Here is a 17,248-nt window from a genome sequence, read left to right on the forward strand (position 1 = left end):
TCCTCCCATCCCCCCACCCCATCTCCCCTAACCCCCATCCTCCCATCCCCCCACCCCATCTCCCCCACCCCCATCCCAACCCCATCTCCCCTAACCCCCATCCTCCCATCCCCCCACCCCATCTCCCCCATCCCCATCTCCATCTCCCCCACCCCCATCTCCCCCACCCCCATCGCAACCCCATCTCCCCTAACCCCCATCCTCCCACCCCCATCTCCCCATCCTCCCATCCCCCCACCCCCATCTCCCCCAACCCCCATCTCCCCCAACCCCCATCCTCCCATCCCCCCACCCCCATCCCCCCACCCCATCTCCCCCACCTCCATCTACCCAACCCCCATCCTCCCATCCCCCCACCCCATCTCCCCCAACCCCCATCCTCCCATCCCCCCACCCCATCTCCCCCAACCCCCATCCTCCCATCCCCCCACCCCATCTCCCCCACCCCCATCTCCCCCACCCCCATCTCCCCTAACCCCACCCCATCTCCCCTAACCCCCATCCCCCCACCCCATCTCCCCCACCCCCATCTCCCCTAACCCCCATCCTCCCATCCCCCCACCCCATCTCCCCCATCCCCATCTCCCCCAACCCCCATCCTCCCATCCCTAGCCCTCTCCCCATCTCCCCCATCCCCAACTCCCCCAACCCCCATCCTCCCATCCCTAGCCCTCTCCCCATTGTCCATGCCCAATCCCCAGCCAACTGAAACCCATCCTCTGAGTTATTACGGCAACATTACCTTTTGTGTGCTTCCTGTAATCAGGAGCATTGAATACTGATTGAGATTTTTGAAGAAGTAACAAAGAGGATTGATGAGGGCAGAGCAGTAGATGTGATCTATGTGGACTTCAGTAAGGCGTTCGACAAGATTCCCTATGGGAGACTGATTAGCAAGGTTAGATCTCATGGAATACAGGGAGAACTAGCCATTTGGATACAGAACTGGCTCAAAGGTAGAAGACAGAGGGTGGTGGTGGAGGGTTGTTTTTCAGACTGGAGGCCTGTGACCAGTGGAGTGCCACAAGGATCGGTGCTGGGTCCTCTACTTTTCGTCATTTATTTAAGTGATTTGGATGCGAGCATAAGAGGTACAGTTAGTAAGTTTGCAGATGACACCAAAATTGGAGGGGTATTGGACAGCAAAGAGGGTTACCTCAGATTACAACAGGATCTTGACCAGATGGGCCAATGGGCTGAGAAGTGGCAGATGGAGTTTAATTCAGATAAATGCGAGGTGCTGCATTTTGGGAAAGCACACTATGGGCAATTTAGCAGATTAAATGACAGGCTTTGGTATCACTCTACAGTTTTTCAGTTTATACTTCTACCTGTTTCTGCCAACCATAAATATAGGTACAAATACCAAATATCATTATAGTCAATATTTCTAATACATGATGCTATTGACATGGAATATTACTTGCCATGCCAATTGATAGTAAATATTATGACCAGTACCTATTATAACATTTCACTGAGGAGCACAAACCATAGATCAGGGCATTTTTCAGAATCTGAGCCCTTCAGTTTTTGAGTCTATTTGACACCTTCAAAATACACTTTATGTGTTGGAAGTAGAGGGAGCATTGTAAAAAAATGCATAATAATCAGTCAGAATGTAAAGGCACCTTGTTGAACCATCAGACATCAATGACTATTTAATGGTAGTCAGCTTGACATTGATGAATTGCCTGCTGTCCTAATAGACAGGACACTGCCCTGGGACGCCACACTCCTGGTGAGTGTGAGTGTGTGTGTGTGAGAGAGAGAGAGGGCAGGGATAGGGGTCAAGGAAGTTTAACTGCTGAAGCCACCACCCTGCCACTGCCTCCCAATCCCTGACCCACTTTCTTCACAATCTCAAACCTGAAAGGCCTCCTACTCATCATTGGATCTCCTGATGTTTTGGCCTGCAGTGGTGATCTCTAGATTCTGGAAGCTGCTAGCCTCCTGTCAAACAGCAGGTTCTGGCACTCCAAGACTTCAAAATGGCAGACTATGATTCAGCAATAAGCTGATTAGAGCTTGATCCAGTGAGCTTTCTTGTTGGGAAAGGAGAGACAGTGAGAGAGGGAGAGAGAGGGTCCATTCCACACTCTCAAAATTTGGTGACAAAATAGAAATCATGGCCAGTTATAAAATAAGTGTAAAAGATTAGAACTGAGGAAAAGCAAAACATATTTATATAGTATTTTAAAACCAGTGACGTATTTTTTAGAACTGTGATTGGCACAGTAATGTAGAGAATGTCATAACCAATATGTACTCAGTGAACACCCACAAACAGCAAGGTGATAATCACCACATAATCTGTTTAGTGGCATTGATAGAGTGATTAATATTGACCAGAATACCAACATTAAAAGCCTGCACATCTTCAAACTAATACCATTGGATTTTTGTTTACACCTACCCAATGGGCAGATGGGATCTTTGTTGGACACCTCCGTGAGTGCAGCATTCTGTCAATTGGAGAGTGAAGTGTCAGCTCAGATATTCATTCTTAAGTCCTGGAGAGAACCTCATGGCTCAGAGGTGAGAGCGCTACCAAGTGAGCAAGGCTGAAACCTTGAGCAGATGAAACTTTTGTAAATAGCGTTGTGATGTTGTGGAGATGGTGGCCAAAATTAGTGTTTGGACCAAGTGATATATTAATAGCTAACAGTAATAATTAATCATTAATATATTATTATCTAACAGTGGGTTGACAGGTTTGAGGGACTGAATAGTCTATATGTTTTTTGAGATAGATAGAGGGTGTATAGAAAGAGAATAGGCACATGAAATTAGGATAACTGCTTATGTTGAGATGAATACCATGTTTCCATGTTGCAATTCCATTTAATTCTCTTGATAGCAATTGCTCAAACTCACATCCTGCACTCGAAGACAAAAGAGATCAGTGCAACAAAAGAATTCCACTGTAAGTATGCAATAGTTGGCCAAACTAAAACTTAAAATGGAAACATATCGTTCAGAAATAATACGACATGAAATTAGAGGGAGCTCTGTTTCTGAAATTGACTTCCAAATAGACACTGCTATTGTAAACGGAATGCATTCCATATAGTTTGTAAAACATGATGTAGTTGATAAAATACTGATTGCAAATACTTTAGATTCATATTTGTTCAGTTTGAAAACCTCCATAAGCTTGCTATTCAGACATTAAACTACTTTTTAAGAAAGTGTCATATTACTATCATAACTATTCAGAGGTTTATTAGTAAAAGAGCAGATATTAATTGCATCCTAATGTGCCATCAATTATGCAATTCTCACAATAACTAATTGGTTTCTGCAGCACTTGGGAGTTTTTAATTGTTCACATTGACAAATGATCTCTGCTCCACCCCCAGTGTCTATTTCCAGCACGACTGATCGGGCTGGTCGGGTCCGAAATGACATACCTCTGAGACTGGGTCTGCAGCAGCTGCTGAGGAAACCAACAAGAGGGAATAACAAACCTGACCTGACCTCATCCTCATGCGGGACAGCATGCCAGGAGCAACACCAGGTATGCATGAAAACAAGATGTCACTTGGTGCCACTGGGCATCAGTTGGCTCAATTGGCTGGACATTTTGTTTGTGATGCAGACTGATGCCAACAGTGTGGGTTTGATTCCTGAACTGGCTGAGGTCACCATGAATGTCCCTACCTCTCAAACTCTCCCCATCGCCTGAGGATTGGGACCCTCTGGTTAAACCATCACCAGCCATGTCTCTCTGTGATAATACAATTGTTCTCTGGGACTATAGCAGGAATATTTATGTGCTAAACAGCACAAGCAGCAAGTAATAAACAGAGCTAAGAGAGCCCACAACCAATGGATCAGATTGAAACTCTGCTATCCTGTTACATCCAATCGGGAATGGTGGTGGACAATTAAACAACTCACTGGAGGAAAAGGCATGTTAACAGTTTAGAAAATAAAGTTACATATAAATTGTGTTTTTATATATAATGTTTTGTTACAGAGATACAAATTAAAATTATTTACAAGGCAAGTTAAAGAATATTCTCTGTAGATAATATATCTTCAGATAAAATGTTAAAAATCACACAACACCAGGTTATAGTCCAACAGCTTTAATTGGAAGTACACTAGCTTTCGGAGCGACGCTCCTTCATCAGGTGATAGTGAAGCCCTCCACTACCACCTGATGAAGGAGCTGTGCTCCGAAAGCTAGTGTACTTCCAATTAAACCTGTTGGACTATAACCTGGTGTTGTGTGATTTTTAACATTGTACACCCCAGTCCAACACCGGCATCTCCAAATTCAGATAGAATATGTTAATAAAACATAACTGCTGTTAATGCCATAAAACTACTTGCTGAGGAAGTGGTCATGAAGAATTCCCATGGATATACAATAAGATTCTGAAATAAAAGCAAAATAACACAGATGACTGGAAAACTGAAATAAAAACAGAAAATGCTGGAAATACTCAGGAACATCGATGAAGAGAGGGTCTCATTTCAATTTTTCTTTCACTCCAGAGGGCAGTGAGCAAATTTCAGAAAGACAAGGTTTGGCACAACAGTAAACATGAAAGGAACTAGAAACAGAGATGTTTAAGGTCACAGTGACTTTGGTGGCTCAGGCGAAGGCAAGTTTGGCATAAAACCTGTGGCGACAAGGTCACCATCTGATTTGAGAATTGCAGTGTCCTGGGGTCCTGGGTCTGGAATCTCTCTGGGTAGCTCTCTGTCTTTGGCAGTAGATTCTATGCTAACAGCCTGCCCTCTACAACTTTCCCATCTCTCAAACCTTTTTCATACCTTTCTCCTGTCAGGAGTTTTATCTATCTTGTGGAGAGTGTTGCACCTCAGCACCCAGTATCTGACAGTCTTGACCCTGTTGTTAGCTGTAGCCTTCCTTCTGGGCCGATGGATGCCCAATTGTTTTTGATGGCCTCATACCCTGCTCTTTGCCCCGATGATGCCGAGGGTTACCATGTTGTTATGAAGATTAAGTTGTTCTAGCTTAGAGTTCTCTACAAAATGAATATGACCATATAAAGGGCACAAATGATTAGTTACAGGCTTGCATTAAAATTACAACTGTTCTTCTAAAAAAGATCATTGTGCATCCTGCTGTAGGAAATTAAAAATCAAATGTGCCTAATGAAAAGGGTAGAGACAAAACAAACATAGCAAGCCAGGTAACATCAGGAGGTGGAGAAGTCAACCTTTCCAGTGTAACCCTTCTTCAGGTCCTGAAGGGTTACACCCAAAATACTGACTTCTCCACCTGCTGGTGCTGCCTGGCTGGCTGTGTTCTTCCAGCCTCCTGCCTGTCTATAATGTAAAGGGTAGGCATTCCAAGTTTTGAAATTTAAATTTCTATAAAAGACAAGAAATTAGAGTGCAACCATTTTTATAATGCTATGTTGTTCAGTAAAAAATACAATTACAGGCTTTTTAACAGTTTAGGAAATCAAGTTACTTATAAAATGTGTTTGTATATATCAATAATGTTTTGTTACAGAGATACAAATTAAAATTATTTACAAGGCAAGTTAAAATATATTCTCTGCAGATAATACATCTTCAGATAAAATGTATTAATAAAACACAGCTGCTGTTAACAGTTATACTATAAAACTATTTGCTGAGAAAGTGGTCATACAGAATTCCCATGGATATATAATAAATGCCCAAATTACAAAACATGGCTCATAATTTTATCTTGAATGACAAAATCTGGTCATAGATTTGCTCTGTCATTAAAATGTAAGATTTCTCAAAAGTATCCAGGAAATACAGTGGCTCAGTTATGATCATGGGATTAAATGCTTCTTCTACCAATTTCATTTTTTTTCTCTTGAAGGTTCCAGTCATCTCCATGAATTCCTAAGTTATAATAAGACAAATAGAAAATTGATTTTAGTTTAAGTATTTTTGGAGGAAAGTTTCAACATTTACTTTCCATTAGAAAATGTTTTGAACTGTTAATGCATAAATCTTGCAGTCTTCTTTATCATAGCCATCAAAATTGTGGCCTGTGATTCCATATGTACCTGGGACATGCTGCAATAATAGGAATGAGATCATGTGACATCTCAGTTTAAAAATATAATTGCAAACATTCAACATTGTTCATGCCAGAACATCTTTAATTTGCGCGTCTAATTTTCCTCATTCCTAACAAATATCTACAAAAACTTACCATACAAATCATTATTGATGCAATTCATTAACTGCTTCTTTACACACTTTACAAATTCATGTTTATTTCTTTTTGCATATTTTCACAATCCTCATTTCTAAAGCAAAGTGGAAGGAGTTTATGGATCCTTTGGTCTCAGAGCTTGAAATATTTTAATTAACTGTGTCTATCCTCTATCCCTGGGTTTCTGCACTTCTTTCCTTTACTCTCGCCTCAGGTCACACATCTTTATCTGTGTCTGCCCACCTTGATCCTACTGCATCAGACACCATGGTCAACCAGTCCATAACCTCCATGAGTTAGATTTAGCTTCCTGCCACTCCTATTGAATGTAGTCACATAGTGGTCACGGTGCTGCATTAGTCCCTGTAGATGTTGATTTGAGCAATTTATATTATGGCTAGTTATGAAACTAGATTAAACTTAACTGCTACTTTGTATGCCAGTACGATGAATTGGCCCTGAAATTTTGTTCCAAATGATTCTAATAGTTTTCCAGGAAGGACCTTCTGCACTCTCCAGCTCAGTCCTACCCCATATGAAGTCTCCGTTTATGTGGTGGTCTTTTAATGCCTTCTGAAGAGAGATGGCATTAGAATCAGTTAACAAAGAGAAATGTCTCAAATCAGGGGAAACATCTCAAGAAAAATAATTTAATAACATTAGGTTTCCCAGCAGTGGGTCAAGCTTCCATCCTTGGTCCTAACTATTCCTTGTGTGGACCGTGCTCCTCATTATATTGTGCATAACCATGGCATTTACTTTCACAAACATGCAATTAATACTCAGTTCTCCGTCCTTACCAGCACCTTCCAATCCATGGTAGGGTTAAATTGCTAGTCCAACTTCAACTCAAAGGTGAGCCTAAGCTTTCTCCAACTGAACAACAGCAAGACAAAAGCTACTCTGCCTGTCTGTCTTACTGTTTAATGTCTATTATGCATTGGAGTTGGCCATTCTCTGATTTGGTCCATTATTATCAGATGTTAGTGGAATTGAATCTAACACCAATGTTGAAGTAGATGCACACTCAGTAACATCTATGTAAGTAATAGAGTGATTTGGGGTGTAATCTTAGAATGGAGAAAGTGAGGACTGCAGATGCTGGAGATCAGAGCTGAAAATGTGTTGCTGGAAAAGCGCAGCAGGTCAGGCAGCATCCAAGGAACAGGAGAATCGACGTTTCGGGCATAAGCCCGAAGATTCCTGAAGAAGGGCTTATGCCCGAAACGTCGATTCTCCTGCTCCTTGGATGCTGCCTGACCTGCTGCGCTTTTCCAGCAACACATTTTCAGCTGTAATCTTAGAATGCCTTGAATCTAAAGAGAATTGGCATGTGTTTCTCAAACCCCTTCTTGATCCTTCTGAAGATGAACATAGTGAGAATGAAGCTAGCCTTGAATTGTGAAATTGCTTTATTTCAAAGTTATTGAGTTAACAATCATGGTTGGGCATACTTAATTAAATAATTATAACTTTACATTGTATAATAATGACAAGCATGTAAATGATCATGTACCATGTGTGTGGTGGTCTTGCTTATTTCCTAAATATCTTCCTGCATTCTCTTTTCTGCATCTGCACAGTGCACTGTAAATTTTGTGTTTTAAAAACGCAACTAATTATGTTGGTTCTTGCTTTTGTTGCTATTCTTCACAAATACTTAATACTTTGATCCTCCCTAAACTGTCTTTGCTATGCATCTTTATTGGAAAAACATATTTTTGAATTGAAGATAATAGATAACCTGTGCTATTTAACTTTGACAAAGTATATAATATTCATGTTTACTAAATCTAGCTATCTATTTAATGAGAATCCCATATGAAGTGTTAAACTGATTCAGGAATTTTTACGTACTGACCTGGATTCTCAGGAAGCGTGGGTAAGCATAACTTGGCAGATGTTTCACAACGTGATTGTATATTTTTTTCCCTTTGAACTCTTGACCTGGTTTCAGGATAATAGCTGCCATCCCTATCCTGCCTTCATACCCTGCAGTGGATATATGAAAATGAATAATTAAACTTTCTCCAAATTTAGACATTTTTGAAAAATATACTTCAGCGTTTTTCACATGTATACAGTAGGTATAGGACACAAAGCAAGCTGATTTGATCAAATGTAATTTACAATAAATTTAAATTTATTATCTACAAGATAATTCTCATTCATAAAAAAGAAAACAATCATATTCTTCAAAACCCTTGGGTAACATCCACCAGAATTCCATAAACATGTTAACTAACAAGAACCAGAAACAGGATAAATGGTCAATTTCAGGTTGACAAGGATTAACGCTGGGGCTTTACCTATCTGCAAACTATACTCATGACCTGGGTGAGGGACTGTAGCCAGATTTACCTGTTGGTAATGTTAGGGGAGATAGTGGAGTCAAAGCCGCAATCAGGTCATGAATGTTCTTATCTATTAGCAGAAATTGCTGGAGAAACTCAGCAGATCTGAAGGATGGTCACTGGACTCAATACTTCAACTCTGTTTCTCTCTTCATGGATGATGCCAGACCTGCTGAGTTAATCTAACAATTTCTGTTTCAATTTCAATGTTTTGTTTCAGATTTCCAGCATCCACAGTTTGTTGTTTTATATTATCAAATGCAGAGCAGACTAAAGGGTGTCTACTCCTGTTCCTATTTCTTATGCTATGTACTTGCCTGAAGTATTGATTTCCTGAATTGACCTACCTACTCATACATGTTCAGAAGTTCCATTGGGTCACCTAAACAGTATTAGAAGCCTCTTAATAGTTTCAGCTCAGTGCAGTCTTTACTCTACAAGCCTGGAGGATTTCACAAATCTATTAAGATTACTTTTGTCCCTTGATGATGTCTGTGGCATTATGGTCAAACATTTGAAGATATTGATGAGCTAATTTCAGCATCACAACTATAAGCAGACAAAGAACAAAAAATAATACAGCACAGAAAGAGGCCCTTCGGCCCATCAAGACTGCGCTAACACATGACCCCTTTCTAAACTAAAAACCTTTTGTCTCTACACTGACTGTATCTCTCTATTTCCTGCCTACTCATGTATCTGTCAAGATGCTTCTTAAATGTTGTTATTGTATTCACCTCTACCACCTCCTCTGGCAAAGTATTTCAGGCACTTACCACCATCTATGTAAAAAGGTTGCCTTTCATATCTCCCTTAAACTTTCTCCCTTTTACCTTACACCTATGTTGTCTAACTATAGACAATACTGCTCTGGGAAGACAGGACTCTAACTGTCCTTTCTATCAATACCGCTCGCAATGTTTTAGACTTCTATTGGGTCTCCCTAATCCTTCAACGCTCAAGTGAAAACCAACAAAGTTCAACCAATCTCTCCTCATAACTAATACCCTCCAAACCAGGCAACATCCTGTACCCTCTCCAAGGCCTCCGCGTCCTTCTGGCAGTGTGGCGACCAGAACTGTATACCATATTCCAAACATGGCCTAGCTAAACTTCCATACTGCTGCAACATGACTTGCTAGTTTTTATACTCGATATCCTGACTGATGAATGCATGTGCCTTCTTGATTACCTCACCCACTTGTGTTTCCACTTTCCACAGGAACCGTGGACCTGTACACTCAATCCCTCTGTATGTTGATGAATTTAAGGGTTCGGCCATATACTTCCTTCCTGCATTAGGCCTTCCAAAATGCATCACCTCACATTTTTCTAGATTGAACTCTATCTGCCGTTTCTCAGTCCAAGTCTCCAGCCTATCTATGTTCTGCTGTATCCTCTGGCAAACCTCCTCACTATTTGCAGCTTCTCCAGTCATTGTGTCATCTACCAATTTACTAATCAGGCCACCTAAGTTATCCTCATATGATTTATATATATTACAAATAACAGGCATCCCAGCACTGATCCTACAGAACATCACTGGCCACAGATCTCCAGTCAGAAAAGCACCCTTACTTTGCTACTTTCTGTCTTCTATGGCCGAGCCAGTTCTGTATCCATCTTACCAACTCACCATGGATCCTGTGTGACTTCACTTTTTGTATCAGCCTGACGTGAGGGACCTTGTCAAAGACCTTGCTAAAATCCATGTAGACAATGTCAACCGTCCTACCCTCATCAATCAGTTTTGTCACTTTCTCTGAAAGCTCATTTAAGTTTGTGAAACATGACCTTCCCTATACAAAGCTATGATGTCTATCATTAGTAAGTCTATATTTTTTTCAAATATGAGTAATTCCTCTTCCTAAGAATCTTCACCAATAATTCTCTATCCCTGACGTAAGGCTCACCAGCCTTTAATTTCCCAGATTATTCCAGTTATCCTTCTTAAACAAAGGAAAAAAACAACATTGGCTATTCACCAGTCCTCTAGGACCTTTCCTATGGCTAAAGAGGATTTAAAGATTTTATACAGGACGTCAGCAATTTCCCACCTGCATCCCTTAGCATTCTGGGATAGATCCCATTAGATCCTGGAGGTTTGTCTACCTTAATGCTTTTTAAAACATCCAACACCACCTCCCCTTTTTTATATTGACATGTTCTCAAATATCAACATGTCTCTCTCAAGACTCACAATCCACCATGTCTTGCTCCTTTGTGAATACCAATGCAAAGTATTTGTTAAAAACCTCACCTACTTCCTCTGGCTCCATGTATAAATTTCCTCGTTTGTCCTTGAGTGGACCTACCCTTTCTCTAGCTAACCTCTTGCTCCTTATATATATATATGTATATAGAACACCTTGAGATATTCTGTAATCCGGTTTGCCAAAGACATTTCATGACCCCTTTTAGCCGCTCTTATTCCCTGTTGGAATTCTTTGAGGCCTGGTGAAAATGGAGAGGAAGAGAAGCAGAGAAACAAAAACAATACACACAGATGGACCAAAGGTTACTGCAACCCAATATCACAGTTTTAGGAAAGATTGAACTCCAAAAACAAAGTCAAATATTAAAAATAATTTAATGGTAAAGGCAATAGTAGGGGGAAAAACAGAACAATACAATATTGAGAATTATGAGAGAAAATCAGAAAAGTAGTTTGAAATAATAAGCTGCAGGTCAAAGTTTCTCCAATTTCCAGTTTCTCCAGTTCTGAGGAGGGGTCACTTGACCCGAAACCTTAACTCTGATTTTTTTCCACATATGCTACCAAACATGCTGAGCTTTTCCAGCAACTTCTGTTTTTGTCTCCAATTCCCCTCTCATCTACTTCTCAACTCGACCTGCTGTTTTCTCAGGGCCTCTGTGCTTGTAGTGTCAAACTTAATGTGGGCAGCTGAAGGAAGTCCCCAAATGAAATTTAATCCTTTGTAAAGTTCCTGGAAACTTCACTGGGGTTCTGTGCTTTCAGAACCCAGAAAAAAACTTTTCTTCTGCTGTGTAACATTGAATTCCCCCTTTCAGATTCTGTTTTTCATCCTCTCATGTTTCTTTCATCCAGTGTATACTTGAGAAATACAACACAATTAGCTGATGTATAAATGAGACCGGAATGCCATTACTAATGTAGCTGAAAATGTGTTGCTGGAAAAGCGCAGCAGGTCAGGCAGCATCCAGGGAACAGGAGAATCGACGTTTCGGGCATAAGCCCTTCTTCAGGAATGAGGAAAGTTTCCTCATTCCTGAAGAAGGGCTTATGCCCGAAATGTCGATTCTCCTGTTCCCTGGATGCTGCCTGACCTGCTGCGCTTTTCCAGCAACACATTTTCAGCTCTGATCTCCAGCATCTGATCTCCAGCATCTCCAGCATCTGATCTCCAGACCTCACTTTCTCCCCATTACTAATGTAAGACTAACATTTTACTTAAAAGTCTGAAATGAATGCAAGACTTTTGACATAACCAGTCTTCACCTTGGACAGCTACTCCATACACATTGGCTTCTTCGACAACGTCCAACATTCCGATAATTTCAGCCACCTCTGTGGTTGCAACATTTTCCCCTTTCCATCTAGAAACAACAGCATTCGGATCAATGGTTATATCACCAATGGGAAAGACTGAGTACACTAAAACAGAAATATCATGGCTGATTTTCTTTTCTGTTTGAAGCACTGAGCATTTATTTAATGTAGCTATATTTCCCTGAATGGTAACACATTATTATTCTTTAAATACACAAATCTTTGATGAAGTAAAATGATTTGTGAAGAAAGTGTTTAAGCTTGTTTCTGCTTTATGTAATGAAAATAGTTCGAACCTATTTTCTAATCTGTTCATAGGTGAATTTGAATCTGACATTGCATGCTGCTAACCATTAAAAGATAATGCATGATTAGTTTTGATCTTCATAAAGTGTCAAATATCAATTCTATTTGAAGTGCAATTAATAAGCTTCATCTCAACAAGGTCCAAACCCGATAAGAACAGAAACTAAAGTAAAATCACAAATTCAATCTAAATCAACAACCTGAAGATTTCAAAAGAAAATTAGAAACTTCTGCTTGGCTACAAATGTTGAACTTAGGTGAATCACATTTTTCATCCTCAGTGGAGTAAAAGATCGAAAACAGATAAATATTTGATTTGTTTACCTAAAGGTATCTCCAATCCGATCGCGGAAGTAAATGTAGCCATCCTTGCTCTCAGACATGAGGTCCCCCGTGTTGAAATACAGATCCCCCTTTTTAAATACATCTTCCAACAGCTTCTGTTGTGAAAACTTCTTGTTTCCAGCATAACCACTGAATGGGTTCCATTTAGTCACTGGAGAAATGAGGAGTCCAGTCTCACCTAACGTAGCAGGAAAATAGATTGATCACATTAGTTTGCAATAATATGGCCAAAATATGACTAAAGTGAGAAATGTAGTGCCAGCAGCGCATTCAATCTAAACTCTTCCTGTCTTTAGTAGCCACGCACTAAATAAGAAAGGAAGAACTTGCATTTGTATAGAACCTTTATCAATGTCAAGATGCTCCAAGTCCTTTGCATCCAATAAAATCTTTTTTGTTGTAATTGCTGTTGTAATATAAAAAATACACAGCAGTCAATCGCTACACAGCAATGGTCCACAAAAGGAAATAGAAAAGACAGCCCATTCATATGAAATTTAAAAATAAACTCACAAGCCTCTGAGTTTAACTTTTCCATTACCAAGCATAATAATGGGAATTTACAATCTGCAAGGATTCCACCTCTACCTTTAAGATTATATGAGATCCTGTAGCCATAAGGATAATGACTTTGCATTTGATAAAACAACATATAAGGTAAATAATTCTCATGAACAAACCTGCGTTGTGGAATAGTATAGTATAGAAACTGAGCACAGACTTAGTGAAGTTATTCCATGTTGTTTACAAAGTGCAGGTTACCTCTACGGGTAAATAATTCAGAGTCTGGCCAGTGATCTGCAAGTGGGAGTTTAAATTCCAGTGAACAAGACAGTGGGGGAGTTTAAATTCAATTATTTAAATAAATCTGGAACAAAAAAAGCTGGTATCAATTATGATTTCAATAAACTTCAATATCAGATTGTCTCGAGATTGTCTGGTTTGGTCAGGTCCTTCAGGTCAAGGGAAGGAATTGTGGGCTTGCCTTAGCCATTCTACCCTATTCAGATCCATCAGAGATAGCAGCACAGTCTGAAGGACTTTGGGAATTTTTAACATTCTCCACCCTGGATCCCATAAAGTGTCATGGAATCCAGTGGAACATGGGCAAAGAAACCTTGCAAGATGACTGTCAGTACACTCCCTCATGAATTATACTCCTCCACATCGAACATAAGCTGCCCAAGACAGAGAATGTACTGTGGGTAGGGACTTACACGTCCATCACTAAGAATGGCTGAGTGGCATCATTATAGATTGAGCTGGCTGAGTCTGGACAAAGCTCAATGCTTAGCACTGATGAGCAAACTAGCGAAAGGGAAATAAAACCAGAAGGAACTGCAGATGCTGCAAATAAAAGACCAAAATAGAAATTGCTGAAAAAGCTCAGCAGGTCTGGCAGCATCTGTGGAGAGAAATCAGAGTTATCGTTTTGGATTGAGTGATCCTTCCTCCTGAACTGAGGTTCTGAGGAAGGGTCACTGGACCTGAAACATTAACTCTGATTTCTGTACACAGCTGCTGCCAGACCTGCTGAGCTTTTTCAGCAATTTCTAATTTTGCCTAGCGAGAGGGAAAAACCTACTTGTCCTTATGTCAATTAATGTAGCTGTAAGAAATGTGTCTGTTCAGAACAGTGTTGGTAGGGGTGACCACTGTACAGTCCTCGACAGGTTAAAGGCCCATTTTGGACTGAGAACACTCCTCATTCTGTCCTATTGTTCTATCACTGAGTTAAAAGGGACAGATTCTGAACCAATCTAATTGCTTGAAACTGGATATCCGCAACGTGCTGCAGGTCATCAACTATTGCTGAAATGCTTCCACCACTTCCTCCAGATAGACCCAAATCCTGCCACGTTAATTAATGAGTGGTGGTGGACAATTAACAAGCAGATGAGTAAGTAAAACAAAATATAGCAAATGCTGGTGGGTGGCACAGTGGCACAGTGGTTAGCACTGCTGCCTCACAGCGCCAGAGACCCGGGTTCAGTTCCCGCCTCAGGCGGCTGACTGTGCGGAGTTCGCACATTCTCCCTGTGTCTGTGTGGGTTTCCTCCGGGTGCTCCGGTTTCCTCCCACAATCCAAAAAATATGCAGGTTAGGTGAATTGGCCATGCTAAGTTGCCCGTAGTGTTAGGTGAAGGGGTAAATGTAGGGGAATGGGTTGCGCTTCGGCGGGTCGGTGCAGCCTTGTTAGGCCGAAGGGCCTGTTTCCACACTATAAGTAATCTAATCTAATCTGAAATTAGAACAGAAAGTGCGAGAGAAACTGAGCAGATCTGGCAACAACTGAGGAGAGAGAAACAGAATTCATGTTTTGGATCCAATGATGCATCTTTGGAACTGGAGCAGAGAAATTCTGGCAGCTGATATCTCAACAAGTGCTCAATGAAAGCAACAGGAGCAGACTCTGTGAACACCCCCATCCTCAACAATGGCAAAGCTTAACAGAAACATGAAAGACAAGGCTGATGCAACCAGCCAGAAATCTAAGTAGGTGATTAGTTTCAACCTCATGAAGTCCGCAACACCGCAGTATCGAGTGTACCAATTCGCTTCACTCCACCTGGGTAACACTGACTACACCAGACACAGCGAAAGGCCCTGCCAATGTTCACTACAAAGTTTGCCAAGAACTCATACTTCAGGCTAGCCAAGTTTCTGGTCAAATATAGCTACAATAATGGCATTTACCTAGACTGCAGCTGAACATAATTCTTCTGCTGTTGCTGATGGCCCACAGTGTCTCGTGTATGTCCGGTTTTGAAATGAGATTTGTTCAAAGTCTAGTTCATGTAGCACACTGATTCTGCACACAACACAATGCAGGGTATCCTTAAAGTGAAGACAGAACATTGTCTGCATAAGGAATGTGATCTCCTAACAATGCTCATTCCTACCAATACAGGCTTGGACAGCTTCATCTATGACAGGGTTCCACATCAAGTAGATGATTCTCTCTTGTTGGTTCCCTTACCATTTGCTGCAGAGCCAGTCTAGTAGCTGCTCTTTGTGACTTTTATGAATGACTTGGATGAGGAAGTGGAAGGGTGGGTTAGTAAGTTTGCCAATGACATGAAAGTTGATGGAGTTGTGGATAGTGTGGAGTTCTGTTGTAGTATGCTACAGGACATTTACAGGAAGCCAAGCTGGCCTGAAAAATGGCAGCTGAAGTTCAACCTGGAAAAGTGTGAAGTGATTCATTTTGGAAGGTTGAATTTGAATGCAGATTACAGGGTTAAAGGCAGGATTCTTGGCAGTGTGAAGGAACAGAGGGATCCATAGAGACATCAAAGTTGCCACCCAAGTTGATAAGGTTGTTCAGAAGGCGTACGGTGTGTTGGCTTTTATTAGCAAGGGTATTGAGTTTAAGAGCTGCAAGGTTATGCTGCAGCTCTATAGAGCCCTGGTTAGACCACATTTGGAATATTGTGTTCAGTTCTGGTTGCCTCATTATAGGAAGGATGTGGAAGCTTTAGAGAGGGTGCAGAGGAGATTTACCAGGATGCTGCGTGTATTGGAAGGCATGTCTTATGAAGAAAGGTTGAGGGAGCTGCGGCTTTTCTCACTGGAGAGAAGAAGGATGAGAGGTGACTTGATCAAGGTGTACAAGATAATGAGAAGCACAGTTGGAGTGGATAGCTAGACTCCTTTTCCCAGGGTGGAAATGGCTATCACATTGGGGCATGGCAGATGCAGTTTAATGTGGATAAAGGTGTGATTATCCACTTAGGTGGCAAGAACAGAAAGGCAGATTACTATCTAAATGGAGTCAAGTTAGGTAAAGGGGAAGTACAATGAGATCTAGGTGCTCTTGTACATCAATGAAAGCAAGCATGCAGTGAAGAAAGCTAATGGCATGCTGGCCTTCATAACAAGAGAAATTGAGTATAGGAGCAAAGAGGTCCTTCTGCATCTGTACAGGGCCCTGGTGATTAGATTCCCTACAGTGTGGAAACAGGCCCTTCGGCCCAACAAGTCCACACCGACCATCCAAAGAGCAACCCCAGACCCATTCCCCTACATTTACCCCTGACTAATGCACCTAACACTACGGGCATTTTAGGATGGCCAATTCACCTCACCTGCACATCTTTGGGCTGTGGGAGGAAACCGGAGCACCTAGAGGAAACCCACACAGACACGGGGAGAATGGGCAAACTCCACACAGACAGCTGCCCAAGGTGGGAATTGAACCGGGGTCCCTGTGCAGTGAGGCAGCAGTGCTAACCACTGAGCCATCGTACTGCCCTGAGTATTGTGTGCAGTTTTGGTCTCTAAATTTGAGGAAGGACATTCTGGCTATTGAGGGAGTGCAGTGTAGGTTCATGAGGTCAATTCCCGGAATGACGGGACTATCATTTGGTGAAAGATTGGAGCGACTGGGATTGTATACCCTTGAGTTTAGAATGATGAGAACGGATCTGACTGAGATGTATAAGATTATTAAAGGATTGAACACTCTGGAGGCAGGAAACATGTTTCCGCTGATGGGTGAATCCAGAACCAGAGGACACAGTTTAAAAA

At 41.3% G+C, this 17,248-nt stretch overlaps 1 protein-coding gene and 1 long non-coding RNA gene across 3 annotated transcripts in view; one reads left to right on the forward strand and one right to left on the reverse strand.

The window, feature by feature from the left end:
* The first annotated feature begins 2,436 nt into the window (after positions 1-2,436).
* LOC122563869 (uncharacterized) overlaps positions 2,437-17,248 on the forward strand; it is a 40,655-nt gene continuing 25,843 nt past the window's right edge. The window contains exons 1-3 of one of the 2 annotated variants that reach the window (XR_006315756.2): positions 2,437-2,538; positions 2,861-2,926; positions 3,363-4,108. This is a non-coding gene — a long non-coding RNA (uncharacterized LOC122563869). Of the gene's footprint in view, positions 2,539-2,860; positions 4,109-17,248 lie in introns of those variants that run through there. The other variant, XR_015759390.1, reaches the window with a different exon arrangement.
* The window catches only part of slc27a6 (solute carrier family 27 member 6), a 76,575-nt gene continuing 63,549 nt past the window's right edge, over positions 4,223-17,248 (reverse strand). The window contains exons 7-10 of the mRNA XM_043718061.2: positions 12,698-12,896; positions 12,017-12,114; positions 8,043-8,173; positions 4,223-5,862 (exon numbers count right to left, since the gene is read on the reverse strand). Coding sequence (XP_043573996.2) covers positions 5,686-5,862; positions 8,043-8,173; positions 12,017-12,114; positions 12,698-12,896 — 605 coding nt within the window. The 3' untranslated portion in view covers positions 4,223-5,685. The remainder of the gene's footprint in view (positions 5,863-8,042; positions 8,174-12,016; positions 12,115-12,697; positions 12,897-17,248) is intronic.

Source organism: Chiloscyllium plagiosum, unplaced genomic scaffold (genome assembly GCF_037043375.1).
Source record: "Chiloscyllium plagiosum isolate Xiang-an unplaced genomic scaffold, Cpla_swu_hap1 HiC_scaffold_2, whole genome shotgun sequence".
Classification (NCBI taxonomy): Eukaryota; Metazoa; Chordata; class Chondrichthyes; order Orectolobiformes; family Hemiscylliidae; genus Chiloscyllium; species Chiloscyllium plagiosum.